The sequence below is a fragment of the Xyrauchen texanus genome, chromosome 45 (assembly GCF_025860055.1).
Source record: "Xyrauchen texanus isolate HMW12.3.18 chromosome 45, RBS_HiC_50CHRs, whole genome shotgun sequence".
In the NCBI taxonomy this organism is placed as follows: Eukaryota; Metazoa; Chordata; class Actinopteri; order Cypriniformes; family Catostomidae; genus Xyrauchen; species Xyrauchen texanus.
Genome location: NC_068320.1, coordinates 9112007 through 9132335, shown reverse-complemented (window position 1 = coordinate 9132335; position 20329 = coordinate 9112007). Strand labels below are relative to the sequence as shown.

The 20329-nt window shown below is 41.3% G+C and overlaps 1 protein-coding gene across 1 annotated transcript in view; it reads right to left on the bottom strand.

Moving 5' to 3' along the window:
- The window catches only part of LOC127637776 (inactive histone-lysine N-methyltransferase 2E-like), a 60380-nt gene that overhangs the window by 21127 nt on the left and 18924 nt on the right, over nt 1–20329 (bottom strand). Inside the window, 1 exon segment of the mRNA XM_052119038.1 lies at nt 6306–6490. Within this exon segment, the coding sequence (XP_051974998.1) occupies nt 6306–6376 (71 nt within the window). The 5' untranslated portion in view covers nt 6377–6490.

Sequence of the window (20329 nt, the reverse complement as noted above, 5' to 3'; positions counted from 1 at the left end):
AATAAAAATGACTTGACTTGGCTTACTTTAAAAGATACTTTAGTCCTTAAAAGACAGTAAGCTTTCCCAAAACACTTTGAAAACTTACCAAGAATCAAGATTTCTGCAGTGTAAACAGTCGAACAGAGAACCACTGGCACCAAACTGGACAGCAAGCAAGATAAGCATGCAGAATTCAACCTGGTTTCCTGTCTTTTTCCTGTTATTCCTTACCTCGTTCCTGCCTCAGTCACAGAGTAACTCTACCTGCGATCCTCCTCTCAACCATGTGCTTTCTATCCTTACCTCTCGCCCCTTCTCTCTCTCACACTTCCTGATTCAGTTAGTGCTTTGTAGCTCAACTGTCAATGTGAAAGTGTGTGAACCGCTGAGGGGCGGGTCCCTGTATGTGTGTATGTGTGTGTGAGCATGCATGAGTCAAACAAGAACAAAAGCTCTTATGAAGAAAGCAGCCCTTCTAAGCAGGCGATAAATGATTAGCAGGTTTTATTGATGCTTTTACGTTACAGTGTGGTTTGCAGCGATAAGATTATTGACGCGGGAAAGATGACAGGCCGGGGGATTTCCTGCACATTGGTGACAAACCCTGAAGTCTCCTTTAGTAAAAGACAGCTGCCTCTCTCAACGGGGAAGGAGGAAATTTAACAGGCGGCGAGTCAAAAGGAGACAGAGAGAGGATGTTTAAGTAGGTGGGAAGAGAGAGTGACAGAGACAAAAAGCAAGACAGAGAGAGAGAGAGAGAGAGATGCTTAAGTCCGAACATTTTTAAATATACAATGAGCCATAAACAAAGCCTTGCAAAAGTATTAGGCATTGGTCAGGATGGTCAACTAGTCACCAAACAACTAACTAGAGTTTTTTTTATTTCTTTTAATTTTATTTTAGCAGCAGTTATTTTAAGGGGATGAAATTAGAGACGCAACCTGCCATAAATTGTTTTATCACACCGACAAAATGCTTACGAGTGGTCAACTGTATTCAATATTTTTATATTTTTTATTAGATTTGCAAGCCGAGTGTGTGCCGAGAATCACCTGCTTGCTTGTGAAGGTGCTATGACTTATAAACAATAAAAATAAAATAGTTAAATGAAAAACAACATTTTTCAAATTAGTTTGTGTGAAATACGAATTTACCAATTTTATGTACATCGCATTTACTTTCACATTATAGTGTGACATGTATACATTATAATACTGTGTAAAATATGAGCATAATAGAATGCAAGGATCTTGAGATGTGTTTTTCAAAGTTTCAATCTACTTTTAACTCGACACAGTGTCTTAAAATGAGTGTTCATAGCGTCACACACTGAAATGCGACAACCAAAAAGAAACACTTTAAGAGCGTCTGTCTGATGCACGTGTACAACTTAGACAAACATTTTAAATCACACAGATAGAGCATGTCATGTGAGATATTGACAAATTTTAATTGCAAATGGATTCATGTCAAGGGATAATAGGCTTCTGGAACTAATTCTAAATAAATGGATAAGATATCAAGATATGGAAATAAAACAAACATATGTTCTAAAAGCTATAGTTAATTTAAATTATAATTATTTGGGGGATTTCTCTATATGTAAGATACATTAACACAATATATCATCCAATAATAGCTTAAGTAAATAATTTATGTCCTTTGATAATTATTTAATGGAATACTAAGCGAGTTGAGCTTCGTGGTGCTGCAAAATTTTGAGCAGCCTCTGGAGTCGAAACAAAAGTGAGTGTTGCAGGTAGGGATGAGCGATTAATCGAAATAAGATAGAAATCGCAATATGACCCAGTATGATTTACAAACCGTGAGGGCTGTGATTTAAATAAATAAACAAATAGTCAACGCGCTGCTTGCTGTGCACGGCTGTTTTATCTGTAGTGCTTTCTTAAATACATGTAAACGGGATCGTTATATTACACAAGTGGTTTAAGGGTGGTTCCGTTCTACATACACATAAACTCTACCTATCTGGTAGTCTGAGTGACAGATGTGCTCGGAGTTCAGTTAGGTGTGCTAACTTGCACTGAGTGCATTATTTAAAGCACTCCAGATTTACTTTAACTGCACATTTGCGTAATTTCACAAACCTCTATGTTTGGTTGCTACAATTTACTATACATTTTTTAAATAATCCCATGAGTGGGGTTTTTTTGACAGCAAAGCGGATGAGCATTTCACTACATTAACCGGCTTCTCCGGGTTCGGTCGCGTTACCGCACTGGACGCCTCACGGCGCCCGTCTCCGCCACTCCGGGTTCGGGGATCTGAACCAGACTCCCTTTTGATCGGCTGGGGGCGACGGAGGCCTTCGCCCCTCCCTTCCGAACGGCATTCGCCCATCCCTTAGGACCGACTGACCCATGTTCAACTGCTGTTCACATGGAACCCTTCTCTACTTCGGCCTTCAAAGCTCTCGTTTGAATATTTGCTACTACCACCAAGATCTGCACCCACGGCGGCTCCACCCAGGCCCGCGCCCTAGGCTTCTGCGCCACCGCGGCGGCTTAGGTCCGCGTCGGCTCTCTTGCCAGCAACGGCCGGGTATGTGCCCGACGCTCCAGCGCCATTCATTTTCAGGGCTAGTTGATTCGGCAGCTGAGTTGTTACACACTCCTTAGCGGATTCCGACTTCCATGGCCACCATCCTGCTGTCTATATCAACCAACACCTTTTCTGGGGTCTGATGAGCGTCGGCATCGGGTGCCTTAACCCGGCGTTCGATTCATCCCACAGCGCCAGTTCTGCTTACCAAAAGTGGCCCACTAGGTGTCTCGCATACCACGCCCGGCTCCAAGCCAGCGAGCCGGGCTTCTTACCCATTTAAAGATTGAGAATAGGTTGAGATTGTTTCGGCCCCAAGGCTTCTAGTCATTCGCTTTACCGGATAAATCTGCGAGTGAGCGGCAGCTATCCGGAGGGAAACTTCGGAGGGAACCAGCTACTAGATGGTTCGATTAGTCTTTCGCCCCATACCCAGGTCGGACGACCGATTTGCACGTCAGGACCGCTGCGGACCTCCACCAGAGTTTCCTCTGGCTTCGCCCTGCCCAGGCATAGTTCACCATCTTTCGGGTACCGTCGCACGTGCTCTTGCTCCACCTCCCCGATGCTGCGGTTCACCTTCATTGCGCCGTGGGGCTCTAGGCCGCCCTCTGACTCACACGCGCGTTAGACTCCTTCGTCCGTGTTACATACAACGTCTTAACATTATTATTACTGCAATAATATAAAATTCAAGTTGACTGGGTTTCAAAAAAATTATGATGAAAAGAGATTGTGATGCTCAACCCGGTTACATTAAAAATGTTTTGGGGTAGAATGTTATGGGATTGAAGGTCTGAGCAAAAATGGCTAATAACAGCCAAATATTGCCAATAAAACAAAAACAAAACAAAAAGAACAGAGGGAGAGAAAGAGAGAGAGATGGGAGCACAACAAAATAAAAGTGAGGACATCAGAGAATGAACAGATTACACACAAAAGGGAAAGAAAAGCAGCAGGCCGAAGGGCGCCAAACATAGAGAGATGGAAAGAAGAGAAGGAAATGAGAGTGTGATGGTAATTGAAGCTCCAATTAGATATAACGGGTATGCATGCACTAATCATAGCCCACAGCTCCAGAGACAGCTTAATATGGAATAGATACAATTCACACACACACACACACACACACACACCTGTTGAAAGCAAGCTGAGAGACAGCTACCTCTCAATGTCTCACATTTCCAATTTACTACATGCATAGAAAAGGACACACAAATTACACGTGTCTCGTGTTAATGCAAGTCACCTTAAACATGCCATATAGCTATATCTAGGGCTAGATGAGGTATAGAGGGATTAAAGCAGTCGTTTCAGGTCCAATGGCATTTTATCAGTGTCTGTTGACATCATTGTGATGCCCTATGCCTGGTAACTATGGCAACCTCTGCCTCAGGCCGGGGTGGGCTGACCCTGACTGAGGAGGAACAAGCATATTGCCGCGGAGGAGATGCGGTAGGATACGATCTGTTTAGAAGACCACCATGTGAGAACACCCATGAATTACAAATCAACTGCTTTTCTTTATGTGATATGGTGTTACTTGATAAAGGGATAGTTCACACAAAAATAAAATGCTCACCCATCTCCTTTTGTGCTCCATTGAATAAAAAAGTAATATAGGTTGGAACAATTTAAGGGATAGGCTGATAGAATTTTCATTTTTGGGTGTAATATCCCTTTAAATGGTTGGTAGAGATAGTTTCTAAAGCTTGTTAAGAGTATGTTGAAAGAAATCTGTGCATTCAGGCAGGCGTACAGATGCACAAATGTCTCTGAAACCCAGACGGACATAAACCTACGTGGCAGTACGGCCTCTTAAGCAGGCTAAAGCTCCAGGGTCCAGCTGTCACTCAGCCAGTCGCCATGACAACAGGCCCTGCGCAGTGCAGGGGAGAGCGCCATGGCAACACACAGTGACGAGGCAATGGCGCCTAGGGCAGTGAGACAGGGCTCTGCATTTAAAGAGAAAGACACTGCTTTCATTCAAGCGCATGCTGCAGAGGGGAGGGGTCTACCGTAGGGATCAACTGAAAGTGTTAGGCATTTAACAGCAGGATGTAGAAGAAATCTTGAGAATGTATCATAAATGAGGTGATAAAACAATGATACGACAAATAAATATTAAACTGCACATTCAAATTCAATTTCCATAATAAATTCCAGGATTAAAAAGGGAAAAAGCAATAGTTCACCTTAAAATTATGTTACCTACTCACTCTAGTCACTGAAAACACATATGTTTGTTTTCCTGAGCAATATAAAATTAGTTCTTTAGTAAAGGGCCAAGGCCGCTCATTTAGTCCCCATTCACTTTTCATTTTAGCTTGAAAATTCTGCTGAACAACTTTTGTGTTCGACTGGGGGAAAATACAAAAATAAATTATGTAAACAATGGCAGAACCTTTAATGTTTCCTTCAAGGAAAACAGAATGTTTCTATATGGATGCAATAAAACATGCTTTCTGATGAGATGTGATAGATATGTGTTTGTTTGTGATTTAGCCCCATGCCAGCTTCAATGTCTAATGTCACAGCAAAAATCACATTAATATTGGTGCTGTCAGTCGATTAATGACATATTATTTTGTAGATAATCGTGAATAATCACAGATTTAAAAAGTGCTAAAATTTGACTTAATTACTTATTTTCCTGTCAAAATGTATTTATTTCCATCTCAATACGTAACAATAATGTTTTATTAACATTTTCTGAAAACAAAGCTTTCCACAGTATAAAGACAGAAATGCACTAAAATAGCATCAATTCATATAACATAAAACATTTCCCAAAGTCTAAGTGGGAGTTTGACTAATTGAAATAACTAGTCACCACATAGGTTGTCTTTTTAACTCTATTATATTACTCTGCCAGTACACTGTTGCTATCCATTTTCCTACAGCAATCGTGAAGCTGCATTTCAGGACGTCAACGCCAGCATCAAGCGCTGCATTAAACACCACATGAAAAGCGCTTGCAGAAAACAAATCTCTCATTCTGCTTTTTGGAGTTAGTTAAGAATTAACGTGCTTCTGTGGTCATTAAAATGCACCTTACATAGGCTGAAAAATACTTGATTTCTATCACAAGTCCCATCTGGACTTATTTTGTACATTAAATAACGTTAAGAGGTCCTTTCTCCATTACACTGAATCACTGTTGTGTGTGTTGTGAAGTGTGCTTCAGTGTAATGACTCTGTGCAGACACATTTCAAAGGTTCCAACCAGTGTTTATGCTGTATTAACGTTAAAAGCGTTATTCGCGATTAAACTTTAATTAATCGCACGCATTAACGCGTTATTTCTGACAGCTCTATTTAAAATGTAATAAAACATGTTTAAAACCTTATATAAGGATTCAAATCTATATATTTTTTAAACAAAATCTGGTCTAATTTTAATAAGGAATGACAGTGGACTCTTACATGAGGTACATAATTGGGGGAACTTCGCCTGAGAGTAAAAACTCATGTGTAAGTGGTCTATTTGGCATCGGGTGGGAGAACCAAATGTTTCTATGTGGATGCAATACTACATGTTTTCTGGTGAGAAAGCTGCATAGAGATGATGTTAGGGAGAACGGAAGTGGGTGAGATGATGACAAGTCTACAAGCATCTTCTCTTCACTGATGCAACAAGAAAACGAACTAAATGAAACAAAAGGTAGTGAGGAGTCAATGTGAAAGGACAGACATTGAGAGAGCAAGAGAGAGAGAGAGAGAGAGAGAGAGAGAGAGAGAGAAAAAAAAAAAAAACTCACTCTGAGCCTGCAGCCATATCCAGATATGAGGTGTTGGCCGTGTCCACCCCTACTGAGATGGCTATGCTCATGACGTTCTGTGCTGGGAGTCTCTTGTCCTACTGAGTCCAGAGCACAGCAATCCAAAACACTGAGGCATGTCAGCCACAGCATTCATTGCACACATCTAAGTGCATCCACAAGGCCTGTGAGGACACAGAGAGGAAAAACAGTTTTAGTTAATCTTTCCACTAGACTCAAGGTACAACAGTACACAAAAAGGGCAATATAACATGACGGCAGGCACTACACGGAGTACATTTTCAGTTACTGTGAAACTCTGATGATTAAAGCTAGAATTGTAAACAGGAAATGACTCTTTTTCAAAGGAGCAGCAATGATTCTCAGCACAAACATGAGACATTGAAACCCCTGAGGCATAATAACACATTTGCAGGCCTCGAGGGCTCTAGCTAACATGTAAACCATATAACAATAGATTGTTTCTTTCATTTCTAAGGAATAAATATTAAAACACTAAGGCCATGTTGTTTTTAGAAATGTGTCTATGGCAAGTGTTTAACACTTATCCTTATAACTTCAAAGTGTCTCATTTTATGTAACTAGTACAAATGTATAGGTACTATTATGTATTTCAACTGCAACTAATATCTTTTTCACTTTAAAACTTACTAGTAATGAATAAATATGAAATGGCTTGCCATATGTGGTCAGCATTTCTATGATGTACAAGGTACTTTGTACTATAGAGAGGGGGGAAGAGAAGATTTTAAGGCAAAACAATGCAATAACAAACCTGGACACTTATAGAAACGATGCAACAGGCCGCAGTGACTTTGCATGGCCACAAGGGGGAGCAGTTGCATGCTCAGTCAAAGCCTCCATCAATGTGGAGGAGGAAGCGAGATAAAATACAACATGGAGGCAGATTTCTTTTTTTTATATTTTCCGCTCTCATCCATAAGTGTCCGTTCAAAACGCACACCCCAACCTGCACTAACACATGCAAGCTCACAAATACACTGCTTGGAGAGAAAATTTAATGTGTATGCTGGTAGAGAGACAAACAGAGATTAATGAATGATTAAGCACTGGATGTGTCGAGGAGAGAGTCTATGACATTGACAGACAGCTAAAGACAGCGCAAACAACCAATCAGGTGCTGCGCTTTCAAGTAATGTTTTAATACTGGTCAGAAGCGCTAAATATGTCACACTGACACACTTCCTCTGGAAAAACAAACAGGGTGGCAACAGAAGGAATTTAAGCATGTGTGTGTTTTGATGATAAACGGGATTAGAGGAGGGGTCAGATGTTGGGAAAGACAAGACTACCGATGAGACCTACATTTTGGCAAGACTGTTCGGACACATGAATCATCCAGATTCATTTGTAACCCGATTTGAGTCACTTAAAAGAATGATTTGCTTCAATCAAGTCAATATAGCCTGTGAGCGGGTTTGACACAACACGAGCAATATCTACATTATGAAATATTTTAGAGCAGAGCATAACTAGAAAAATTACATTTAGAGCAGAGCATAACTAGAAAAATTACATTTACTTTAGGACTTTCCATGACTAAAGGCTAGGGTGTACTTCGTTTTCCATGAGCATACATGTTTTGTGCAGAGTCAGGCATTCTGGCTTTTAGAAGGATATTCACTGATATATATACACACAACGATCAGCCACAACATTAAAACCACCTGCCTAATATCATGTAGATCCCCCTTGTGCTGCCAAAAGAGCTCGGACCCATCGAGGCATGGACTCCACAAGACCTCTGAAGGTGTCCTGTGGTATCTGGCACAAAGATGTTAGCATCAGATCCTTAAAATCCTGTAAGTTGAGAGGTGGGGCCTCCATGGATCGAACTTGTTGGTCCAGCATATCCCAAAGATGCTCAATCGAATTGAGATCTGAAGAATTTGGAGGCCTAGTCAACACCTTGATCTCTTCATCATGTTCCTTAAACCATTCCTGAACAATTTTTCAAGTGTGACAGGGCACATTATCCTGCTGAAAGAGGCCACTGCCATTAGGGAATACCATTGTCATGAAGGGGAGTATGTGGTCAGCAATAATCTTTAGGTAGGTGGTATGTGTCAAAGTAGCATCCACATGAATGTCAGGACCCAAGGTTTCCCAGCAGAACATTGCCCAGAGCATCACACTGCCTCTGCCGGCCTGCCTCATTCCCATGGTGCATCCTGCTGCCATCTCTTTTCCAGGTAAACGACACACACGCACCCAGCCGTCTACATGATATAAAAGAAAACGTGATTCATCACACCAGGCCACCATCTTCCATTGCTCCACATTCCAGTTCTGACACTCACGTGCCCATTGTAGGTGCTTTCGGCGGTGGACAGGGGTCAGCATAGGCAGTCCGACCGGTCTGTGTCTAGGCAGCCCCACATGCAGCAAGCTGTGATGCACTGTGTTCTGACACCTTTCTATCCTGGCCACAAATACATTTTTCAACAATTACTGCTACAGTAGCTCGACCATATAGGCTAGCCTTCGCACCCCACGTGCATCAATGAGCCTTGGGTGTCCATGACCCTGTCGCCGGTTCAACGGTTGTCCTTCCTTGGATCACTTTTAGTAGGTACTAACCACTCATTACAGGGAACACCCCACAATATCTGCCATGTGAGATGCTTTGACACAGTCGTCTCGCTATCAAAATTTGGACCCTGTCAAAGTCACTCAGATCCTTACTCTTGCTAATTTTTCCTACTTCCAACACATGAAATTCAAGAACTGACTATTCACTTGCTGCCTAATATATCCCACACCTCAACAGGTGCAATTGTAACAAGATAATAAATGTCATTCACTTCACCTGTCATTGGTTTTAATGTTGTGGCTGATCGGTGTATATAGAACTGGACTGCTCATGACACCATATCTGTGAAGCCACTGTGTCGGCATATTGCTATGCCCAAACATTCCAATGTCCTTAATGACTTAAATTAAATCATCTAATTTCAGCGAGTAAACATTAGTCATTCAATCAGAAATTTTATTTCTGAAATCTGCATGTACATCCCTTCAACATAAACATCCTACACATGTAATTATTTGTCCATTTAAATTCTGGAATTTTTCCTGTTTCTTGAAAGCTTGAGCAAGTTATGTATATCTACCCATCAAACAATATCCACCTCTAACAAACTTAATCAGCGAACAGATCAGCTAAATGTAAACAAGCTCACTGAAACTGAGGTAAGATACAGACATTTTCAGACTTAATTATTGTGATGATCAAATTGTTTGTTTAGAGTTACTTGTTTTATGTTTTTATAAAAAAAGTGCCTTGTTCTCGTAGTCACCTGACTAAGAGCGAGCGCTCTCTTTCCCGCTATCACATACGCAGCGGGCTCTGAGATTAAGGGAGACATGCAAAGCAAAGCAAAGCTGGTTAAATTAAATGGATATGGGTTCGACTGGAGGACAATTAATTAAACCGACTACAGAGAGCACTTCAATGTGAAAACAAGCAAAACCCGGGCATTTCAAGCAATTTAGAAATCGTGGTCTGACTTTAAGTCCCTTTCTGGGGTGAAGACGTATTGTCACCCTAAACTAACTGATATTACAGATTTTCCTACTTACATTAAAACTTGTGGACAGTTTTACCGCTTCCTTTGGTGATCATACATCGCGATCCACATATATCTTCTTCCTCACAATGAATATTATCCATAACAAGCAAATCAAACATTAAACATGTTTGTCACTAGAGGGCGAAAAGAAATAGTCGTATCCGCCGGTCGAAGACGGTGAAACTGGTGTTTTCTCCTGTCAGTCATTGATGCTCTATGAGAGGTTGGGCATACAAAGATGGCCGCTAACACTTCCAGTGGTTTCACCTCCTGCTGACAGTTTAACGTTCCACCAGTGATCCAGTTCTATTTATATATCAGTAAGTAACTATTTATAAGGATGCGATGGATAAATGCGCACTACGACTTTTATGCTCTGTAGTACAGTAAACACGAGGCATATGCAGCAAAGGTGGCTGCATACTTGCACAGGAAATTTGAGTCAGCGATATGCAAAAAAGCAATGTACATTTTAATTCCCTGATAATTCCAGGAGAGAGTAAATATATCAGGGTTGTAATCCAGATCCCCACCTCAGATAAATGAAACATGAACCTGCATGTCTGCACACAACAAGCTTCTAGCCTTTGACTAGCCTTAATATGCCCCCTTAACGCTTCAAAAGGAATGTGTGAAGCCGGCCGCTCACACACTGATAAACTAATAAGCATTACATGCGCTCTTGTGCATTACCCTTGAAGCAGGCAGCACAAGCAGACTATAAATGTATATAAATTAAATCTCATATTTTGGTTTTTAAAAAGCACATTAAAGCCATACACCAAGCTTTTTACCTGGTATTGTGAAGCTGCTGTCAAAAACATACAAACTTAAAAGACAAGAGCTTTACCCAGTTCCCCACCAATGTAAAAGCTCAATGTGACTAGACGAGCGAAATTGAAGAAATTGTGACAGAAATACACTACTACATGAAAAGAAAAAGGTATATTCAAAGTAGTTATTAATAGTAGTTTTAATAATAATAATAATAATAATAATAATAATAATAATAATAATAATAATGGGTGGGGGGGTTCACACTTGTAGTTCAGTTCTCTTGGTCCGGACCAAAAAAGAAAATTATACATGTAGTCCTGGTTCGCTTAGCGTTCACACTGGCATTTTTAACACAGAACCTAAAGATATGAAACAAAAGGTATCAGGAAAAAGTCACAACCTGATTGGACAGCTTTTATGATGTATATTTTGCCAATGATGGAACTTGCTGATCATCCAAAACAATGCTGGCTGCTGGGCTTAATGCGCTCATTGGATTTATATGTGGTGGTATTTTTACCAGCTGAGAACAAACAAAGAGTTAATAAAATGTGTAAAGGGAGTCAAAACAGCATTCCTCCATTGCACACACAAACAAAGATATGCTGCAAGGACGGCTGACGGCGGTTCCGATGCCAGTACCGAACTATAATGGACAAAATAGCTCCTATGATGAGAAAAACCAGGTATGTTTGAGGTCAATATTAGGCAAATTACTTCCTGTTTTGGGTCCGTTTAGATGTCTTTGGTCCATGTTGCGTTTATATATCAATCGAACCGCACCAAAGTTTGTCTGGAAGCGGGCGGAGACCCACTATTCAGGCGGTCCCAGTCCACTTGTTTGGTGCGCATCAAGGTTCGGATGGCAGCGTTCACACTTGTTCAAATGAACCGCACTAACAGAGCAATCGCACCAGAGAAACCTGACAAATGTGAACACACCCTTATGGTCTTACTAATGCCAAATAATGTCTAATTTCACCAGTACATAAACAGTATGGCATACATCATTTTAATAGATAAGCATACACTTAAAAACATATTCTTTTAAAAAAAAAAATTTCAATGCCAAAGAAATGTAGTCAGTGACAATACTTACAATATGTTATAAATATATATTACATATAAATTTCACATATATAAAATGTATGGAATCAGTGACAGTGCTCAATTTGTTTCAAACATCATTCTGTATATTCAGCGGAGCAGAATTATTATGGTGTCACCATTGCCATGTTCTGGGCTGATTTTTAGTCCCACTCCATCCCCGATGGATCTTTTTGCACTTGTCTTTTTAAGTAATTCAAAACAAAAGTTTTAACTTAACGGTTCTTGATTCAGGCTTTGTTTAAAGTATCCTGAGAGTATCAAATCATAAATTCAGTATCATGAATCTAACTGAATCGTGAATTTTTTCAATAAATACATATTAATAAAATATGGAAAAATGTATCGTAGCTGTTTTAACCGATAAATAGAAGAAATAATCAAAGATGAATAAATGATCAAAACAGTTGTTAGCAGCAGCCCTTGTGCCCAATGCACAGCGTACAGGCTAGAGAGAGGCAAATAAAGCAGGCCAGTCTCACAGAGATAACAGCTGCCAGCTTCGGGGCTAATTAATGGAATTCGACGACATGCGTTCGTGTGTGTATGTGATTGGCTCTGTAGGCACTACAATTCTCCCATTTTAGGCCATGTGAGGGCTCTTTAGAAAGTGGAATGGATTTGATTTGAGATGCTGGGGATGTGGACATATTGCTGTAAACAATTAAATGATTTGCACAGTTCTTGAAAAAGCACAGGAATTAATAAGAGTGAAAAATGTGTCATAAACAAAGAAAGAGGGCAAATGATAGACTACATTGGTTGTGTAGAAAACCATTTCCCTCCAGAAGCATAATGTTACCAGCCTTTCACACAGTGTCTGTTCTTCTTGGCAAGGCAATCCAGCCATCACGGTTTTGGAATGCGCGTATGCGCGCTGGTTTCCCAACACACACATAGATAACCACCCTTCCCCTCGCATATGTTCTCTAAAGGGCCAGACAGACTCTTTCTATCCTCCGAAACATATACACATTCACCCCCAGAAATGTACAGAGGAGGTGTGGAAAAAAACCAGTAGCATTCCTGGCTAAATCCGAGCATTCACAGTACTGCCTCAGACATGCCCACTTCCTTTAGCAAAACTGTCTGCCACTCAAGACGAACACAGCTAGATCATGAGAGAGAGAGAGAAAAAAAATGCTTTCCTGCCCTACCCGGATCTTTCCCTCCCCTCTGCACTTCCTAAATAAACCATTGACACTCGGAGGGAGAGGGAGGGGTGGAGGAGGAGAGAAAAGGGTGAGATAGAGGGAAGGTTGCGGAATACAAGCCCAATTAAATGGCCATGCGGAGAGAGAGACCATTTAAAGATCCTATGAAAAGTTAAGCAGCTTTACAAACACAATAAAAAAAATTAAAATAGATAGAAAAGAAAAATAGAAACACTAAAATAATTAATCTCACAAAGAAATGTCCAGTTCAAGTGAAAATTAGTGCTGGCAATCTATTAAAATGTGTAATTTAATTACATTTCTATGCCAATTAATTAAATTACAATTAATCACATACATAAATATTTGCTGAGAAAGCCCTTCAATTAAAAATTATTGATTATATAATGATTAAATAATTATAAATAAAATATATACACTGGTGGCCAAAAGTTTGGAATAATGTACAGATTTTGCTGTTTCGGAAGGAAATTGGTAATTTAATACACCAAAGTGGCATTCAACTGATCACAATTTATAGTCAGGACATTACTGATGTAAAAAACAACACCTTTACTATTTGGAAAAAAAGTCATTTATCATCAAATCTAGACCATCATTCCAACACCTTATCCTTGAGTAATCATGCTAAATTGCTAATTTGGTATTAGAAAATCACTTGCCATTATATCAAACACAGTTGAAAGCTATTTGGTTTGTTAACTGAAGCTTAACATTGTCTTTGTGTTTGTTTTTGAATTGCCACAGTATGCAATAGACTGGCATGTTTTAAGGTCAATATTAGATAAACAATGTCGAAAACGAAACTCATCAGTCAATCATTGTTTTGAGGAATGAAGGCTATACAATGCTTCAAAGTGCCAAAAAACAGAAGATTTCATACAAAGGTGTACACTACACAGAGACAGAGGACAACTGGCTCTAACAAGGACAGAAAGAGATGTGGAAGGACAGATGTACAACTAAACAAGAGGAAAAGTACATCAGAGTCTCTAGTTTGAGAAATAGACACCTCACATGTCCTCAGCTGACAGCTTCATTGAATTCTACCCGCTCAACACCAGTTTCATGAACAACAGTAAAGAGAAGACTCAGCGGGTGAAGGCCTTATGGGAAGAATTGCAAAGAAAAAGCCACTTTTGAAACAGAAAAACAAAAAGAAAAGGTTAGAGTGGGCAAAGAAACACAGACATTGGACAACAGATAATTGGAAAAGAGTGTTATGGATCTTAACCCCATTGAGCTTTTTTGGGATCAGCTAGACTGTAAGGTGCATGAGAAGTGCCCGACAAGACAGACACATCTATGGCAAGTTCCACAGGAAGTGTGGGGTGAAATGTCACCTGAGTATCTGGACAAACTGACAGCTAGAATGCCAAGGATCCGCAAAGCTGTCATGAGCCTAGTTTCCATCCACATTCTGCAATATGTTTTTATCCAAATGAAAATGCGTAAAACAAATTTTGCTTAATTTGCCATCTTCAGCCTGTTTCCATTCAAATGGACTTTTATCGATAAAAAATTATGTGCTTGATGACGTCATGCCTAAAAAACACTTTGTTGCATAAGTTTTGGTTTATCGCAAAATAAATCTCCCCTTAAGCCATTTCCATACAGAAATGTGTGTTTCTAATTCACCCCCCAGATGTCCCTAATTTTGTTCCTCCAAAGTTTTGGTAAAATGGGGAGACAATTCATTGAAATTAGCCAGCTTAATGTCATTTTAATTTCACAAATAAATGCAATTAAAAGGGAGCAGTTGTCATTCTGATAGGACTGTAATATTGATCCCGATGTCGCAGGTTGCCACCGGTTCTGACCCGAAAGTGAATCGTCATGGCCCTGTTCAAGCTGGTAACCTACACCAAGTAGTGGGGAAAAGTCCTTTCAGTCTTAGTATAAGGACCATCCATCCATGTATATATGCTGTGTGCACAGCTATTAAAGAAGAAAATTGTTGATGTAATATCAGGGTTTACATATGATTCATTCCTGATATTCAATACGGCATTTTGAACAATCATCCAATCTACAGCATCGCCATCACAACTGCATTATGTCCCGCATATTTGTCAAGCAACTTTTAACGACCAACTGAACTTGGTTGTCATATAAAATTAATTTAATGTCATAATGCAATTTACATTTTCCGAAGAAGCAGTAAATGCAATCCGAGGTAAAGATGGTTAGATTTTAAATATTTAAACATTTTTAAATATTCTAAGCTCGTTTTCTGAAAGTGAACTCCGCATTGGACAAATAGATCTGATAGTTTACAGTCTTTAAAAAGTGTAGAACATTCTGATAATGTAATTCAGCCAACTTTATTTGTCTACAGAACAGGGTGCGGCTAATTTAAGTTTGTGTAAAGAAAAGGCATATAGAGGTCTAAAAACATATTTTTTTATTTTTACGTTTGCCGATTTATTTAATTTAATACAGGGAATTTTTCCAAAAGTAAGCTAAACAATAATTTTATAGAATTGTGTTCCAAAAACCACACTGAATCCTTTATCCTAGTATTGTGCATTTTATTTTTAGAAATTATATGTTTTTTGTATTGTGGGCTAATTCCATGACTGCTGTCTATTATTTTGAATGGTGTGGAAAAGAAACTTTAATAAATAAACGGATGTCTACCATGATTAAATCAAAACAGTGGTCATTCATTTGTTCTCCCTGCATGTCGATGACAGGTGCATGACATAAAATATGTAAATAAACATGACAAAAAGTGTTTTGAAACCAGTTTTTTTGGCGACATTTGAAATATCAACATAGAGTTTATGTGCTAGAGTTAAATGGAAAAATCTGATGTCGACATTTGTGAATTTTTTTTTCCATCAGCTTTATTTTGATGCTCTAAAACTTTTTTCGCAAAAAATCCTTGGATGGAAACGTAGTTATGGCTGCACTTTTTTATTTTTTTTTATAACCCTTTGAAGTAGTTTAAGAAATGTAAAATTGTAATAGTAATTAAGTTATTAACGTCCTGACTATACATTGTGATCAGCTGAATGTCACTTTGGTGAATAAAAGTACCTTTACAATAAAAGTACCTCGTACAAAATCGAGCAAAATCTGTATATTATTCCAAACTTTTGGCTGCCAGTGTATTATAAAAAGTAATTAAAGTAATTAAAATGTATTACATTATTTAGGCACACAAGTTAAGCATTAAAAAATTAAATTCAAAAAGTGCCTATAGAATGAACATAAGCCTTTCAATGGCCTACAGTTCACACAATACATTTTGAAACTGAATTAGTCAATCAGTCCAAGATTTTTTTTATAAGGGCTTGTTTAAGGACACGTCAATGTACAACTGTATCAGATGGACACTTTGAGGGTCTCAGTCATGTTGCATTATAAACATAAATTTTTTAGGTATGCTGTGACAAGTTTCACAAAACTTGCAGTGTCAACAAAGTTTGAAACTTAGAAAAATCCTTTTGAGATCACTGCCTTTGGATTTGCGCTCCATCAAGGTTTAGGCCATGTACATTTTTTTAATTCATATTTTTTAAATATACCAAGATAGAAGGCTCCCTGAATGTATAATTTACAGAGAGGAAGTGTCTTTCATATGCAAGCAAAATGGACATTATAACTGAAATATACCCAAATTAATCTGAATCAAATCATATGGGAATTAAATCGAATCAAGAGCATATGAATAGGAATTAAATCAGGAAATCTGTATCAATACCCAGACCTAGTAAATATAATTATAAATAAATAATGTTATTATGCATTATGCGAGCTTAATTGTTTAGAAAATAATGTCACAATGCAACACTTTCAGGGTATAATATGTCCTTGACAATTCTTGACGTTTTTGTGAGATTTACACATGGGCATGGTTTAACATGGGTTAAACGATATCGCAAAAGCATAAAAAAACCCCTTCTTCTCTCCCCATAGTTCCTTCTAACCTCCTGTTCTCACAATTTCTACCACCTGCAGACTGTCTCCCAAATTATCCATCTATTTCTCTAAGGAATGGAGGTGAGGGACAAATTCTTGCAGAAACCGCCAACAGAATCCAACTCTCCCCTTGTTTCTCCTCCTCTCTCTACGCATTGACACAATGTCGAATGGGAAGCTCCTCCTCCTGGCTGCTCGCTACAGCAGGCAGGGAAACCCACAGACTCATGTGAGTGTCAACTCCAGTGCCTCTCACTCATTCCCACAGTTGTTTTCCTGGCATGCTGTCTGATTTTCAGCAGTTAAGAGATGGAAATAGAGAATGATTCCAAACGTTAGCTCTGTGCTCGGAGTCCTGACGATGTGACTTCACACCATTCTCGCTGGCTGAGTCATCGCAGCCTACGCTACGCTATGCTATGAGACTTTACACAGACTGTCATTGAGAAAGATGCACGAGGGACGAGGTTGTTTCACCTTGTCGGTGTCTCACCCTATGCGAAAAACAAGCCACAATCAGAGCATATAGGCCACCAGCCAGCACAATTGCTGTTGCTCATGCTTATGGTTTGGGATTTGGTGTGTAACTTGTCTCGCTTCGTTTGTGCTACAAACATGAATATCTCAAATTGTGAGGCTCTGTCAGGACCCAGTCTTGAACCCGATGCATGTCAGTATCTTCTCGAATGGCAGAAGCGTAGACTCGGGACAAGGTGTCCGGTTTCAGATTCTTCGACCCGGGCCGATAGGTGAGGATAAACTGAAATCGATTGAAAAAAGAGACCATCGAGCTTGTCTGGAGTTCAACCGCTTAGCCTGCTGGATATACTCCAGATTTTTGTGGTCCGTAAGCACTTGAAACGATTCAGAAGCCCCCTCGAGCCAGTGTTTCCATTCCTCCAATGCCATCTTAACCGCTAGGAGTTCACGATCCCCCACATCTTAGTTCCTCTCGGCCGGTGTAAGCCGGTGTGAGAAGAAAGCGCAAGGGTGGAGCTTCTTGTCTTCACCCCTCTGAGACAGGACAGCTCCAACACCAACCTCTGAGGCATCAACCTCCACCACAAAAGGTTTACCCGCTATAGGTAGTGTCAGGATGGGAGCAGAGAGGATGCGCTGCTTGAGTCCTTGGAAGGCCGTCTCAGCTTCTTTTCCCCACAGAAACCTTGCATTGCCACCCTTGGTTAAAGCTGAGAGAGGAGCTGCCACCGAGCTGAAGTTCTTGATGAACTTGCGATAAAAGTTTGTGAAGCCCAGAAAACGTTGGACTTCCTTAACGGACTTTGGGGTGGGCCAATCCGCTACCGCCTCTACCTTCCTGGAGTCCATTTGGATTTGACCGGGTTCCACTACAAATCCCAGGAATTGTACTCGGGAGGAATGGAATTCACATTTTTCCGGCTTAACGTACAAATGGCTGTCTAGGAGGCATTTGAGTACTTGTCTGACATGTTTAGTGTGTTCTTGAAGGGAGCTTGAAAAGATGAGGATATCATCCAAGTAAACAAACACGAAGATGTTAAGCATATCCCTAAGTACATCGTTTATGAGTGCTTGGAACACAGCCGGGGCGTTGGTCAGGCCGAAGGGCATCACTAAGTATTCGTAGTGACCAATAGGCGTGTTGAAAGCGGTCTTCCACTCGTCACCGTGTCTGATCCGCACAAGATGGTATGCGTTCCGCAGGTCAAGCTTAGTGAAGACGCCTGCTTCCTGGAGCAGCTCAAACGCTGTGGCCATAAGGGGTAGGGGGTAGCGGTTGCGGACGGTTATGGCATTGAGTCCCCGGTAGTCGATGCATGGACGTAATCCACCGGCTTTTTTGGCCACAAAGAAAAAACCTGCTCCCGCGGGCGACGTGGACGGACGAATGAGGCCTGCTGCCAATGCATCCTTGATGTAGGTATCCATAGCAGCTCGTTCGGGAGGAGATAGGGAAAAAAATCTGACCCCTGGGGGGGCAGGAGCCCGGAAACAGGTCGATGGGGCAATCGTACGGTCTATGGGGTGGTAGCGTGGTGGCACTCTGTTTGCTAAATACCGGCTTGAGGTCATGGTAACACTCGGGAACTCGGGACAAGTCTATGGATTCTAGAGTCTCGGGAGGAGAACTTGGGGAACTCTGGAAGATGCAAGTGGCTTGGCACGTAGGACCCCACTGCTTGACAGTGCCCATGGACCAGTCGATGTAAGGGTTATGGCTGTGCAGCCAGGGGTAGCCTAGGACGAGAGGGAACTCTGAGCAGGGGATCAAATGAAAGTTTATCACTTCCTGGTGTTGGGAAACTGAAAGTCGCAAGGGAGCAGTGACACGAGTGACAAGCCCAGATCCCAGAGGGCTTCCATCCAAAGTAGTAACCCTCATGGGGTCTGTGAGAGGTTAAGAGGGAACGCCATTCTCCTTTGCCCAGATTCCGTCCATGAAGTTTCCTGTGGCTCCAGTCTACCAAGGCTTGAAGGGGCAGCTCGTGGTTGTCCCAGGAAAGGGTGACTGGGATGAGCAGACGGGAGTTGGACGGATGGGAGGAGGTTATGTTTCCCGTTACAGTCCCCCCAGGCCTGCACGGGACAGTGCGTTTCCCTGGAGCCCGGGACACACAGAGCGGAAATGGCCCGGTTTGCCACAATATAGACAGCATCGCTCCCTCATCCGGCGGTCTCTTTCAGCCTGGGAGATGCGTCCAATCTGCATGGATTCCGGTGGAGCCAGCGGGGATAAAGGTGGGGACTCGGAGCTGGGGCCGATAGGAGCTAGGGCGAGAGGTCTTCGGTTGAGTTCTCTTTCTCTCAGGCGCTGGTCTATACGTGAGGCCAACTTGATCAGGGACTCGAGATCGTCTGGTGGTTCCCGAGTGGCCAGTTCGTCTTGGATGGCATCGGAGAGACCCTTCAGAAAGCACACCGTGAGCGCCTCGTCGTTCCAGCCACTCACTGCTGCTACCGTGCGGAACTGGATGGCATAGTCCGTCACACTGTGCTGACCTTGGCGGAGAGTCAGGAGCTGTTTGGCTGAGGCAGGACCGCTGGTAGGACCTTGGAATACTCGCTTGAATTCCTCAGTAAAGGCAGAGTAGCTGGCAGAGCAGGGACTTTGGGCATCCCACACAGCAGGGTGATGATGTATGCGATCTTGGACCGGTCGGTGGGAAATGATGAGGGTTGCAGCTCGAAGGAGAGAGAGCATTGGGTAAGCAAACCCTTACAAGCACCCGGATCACCTGAAAACCGGTGGGGAGGCGGAAGACGAGGTTCAGCCAGGGGGTTAACTGCTACGGGCACTTGAATATTAGGTACTGGGGCAGGAGCAGTTGCCGGGGGAAGTCGATCAGATATCTGCTTTATGGAAGTCAGCATCTCCGATAGGAGTTGAGAATGTCCAACGTCACGAGTCAGAGCAGCCTCGTGACGTTGGACAGTCCCCTCG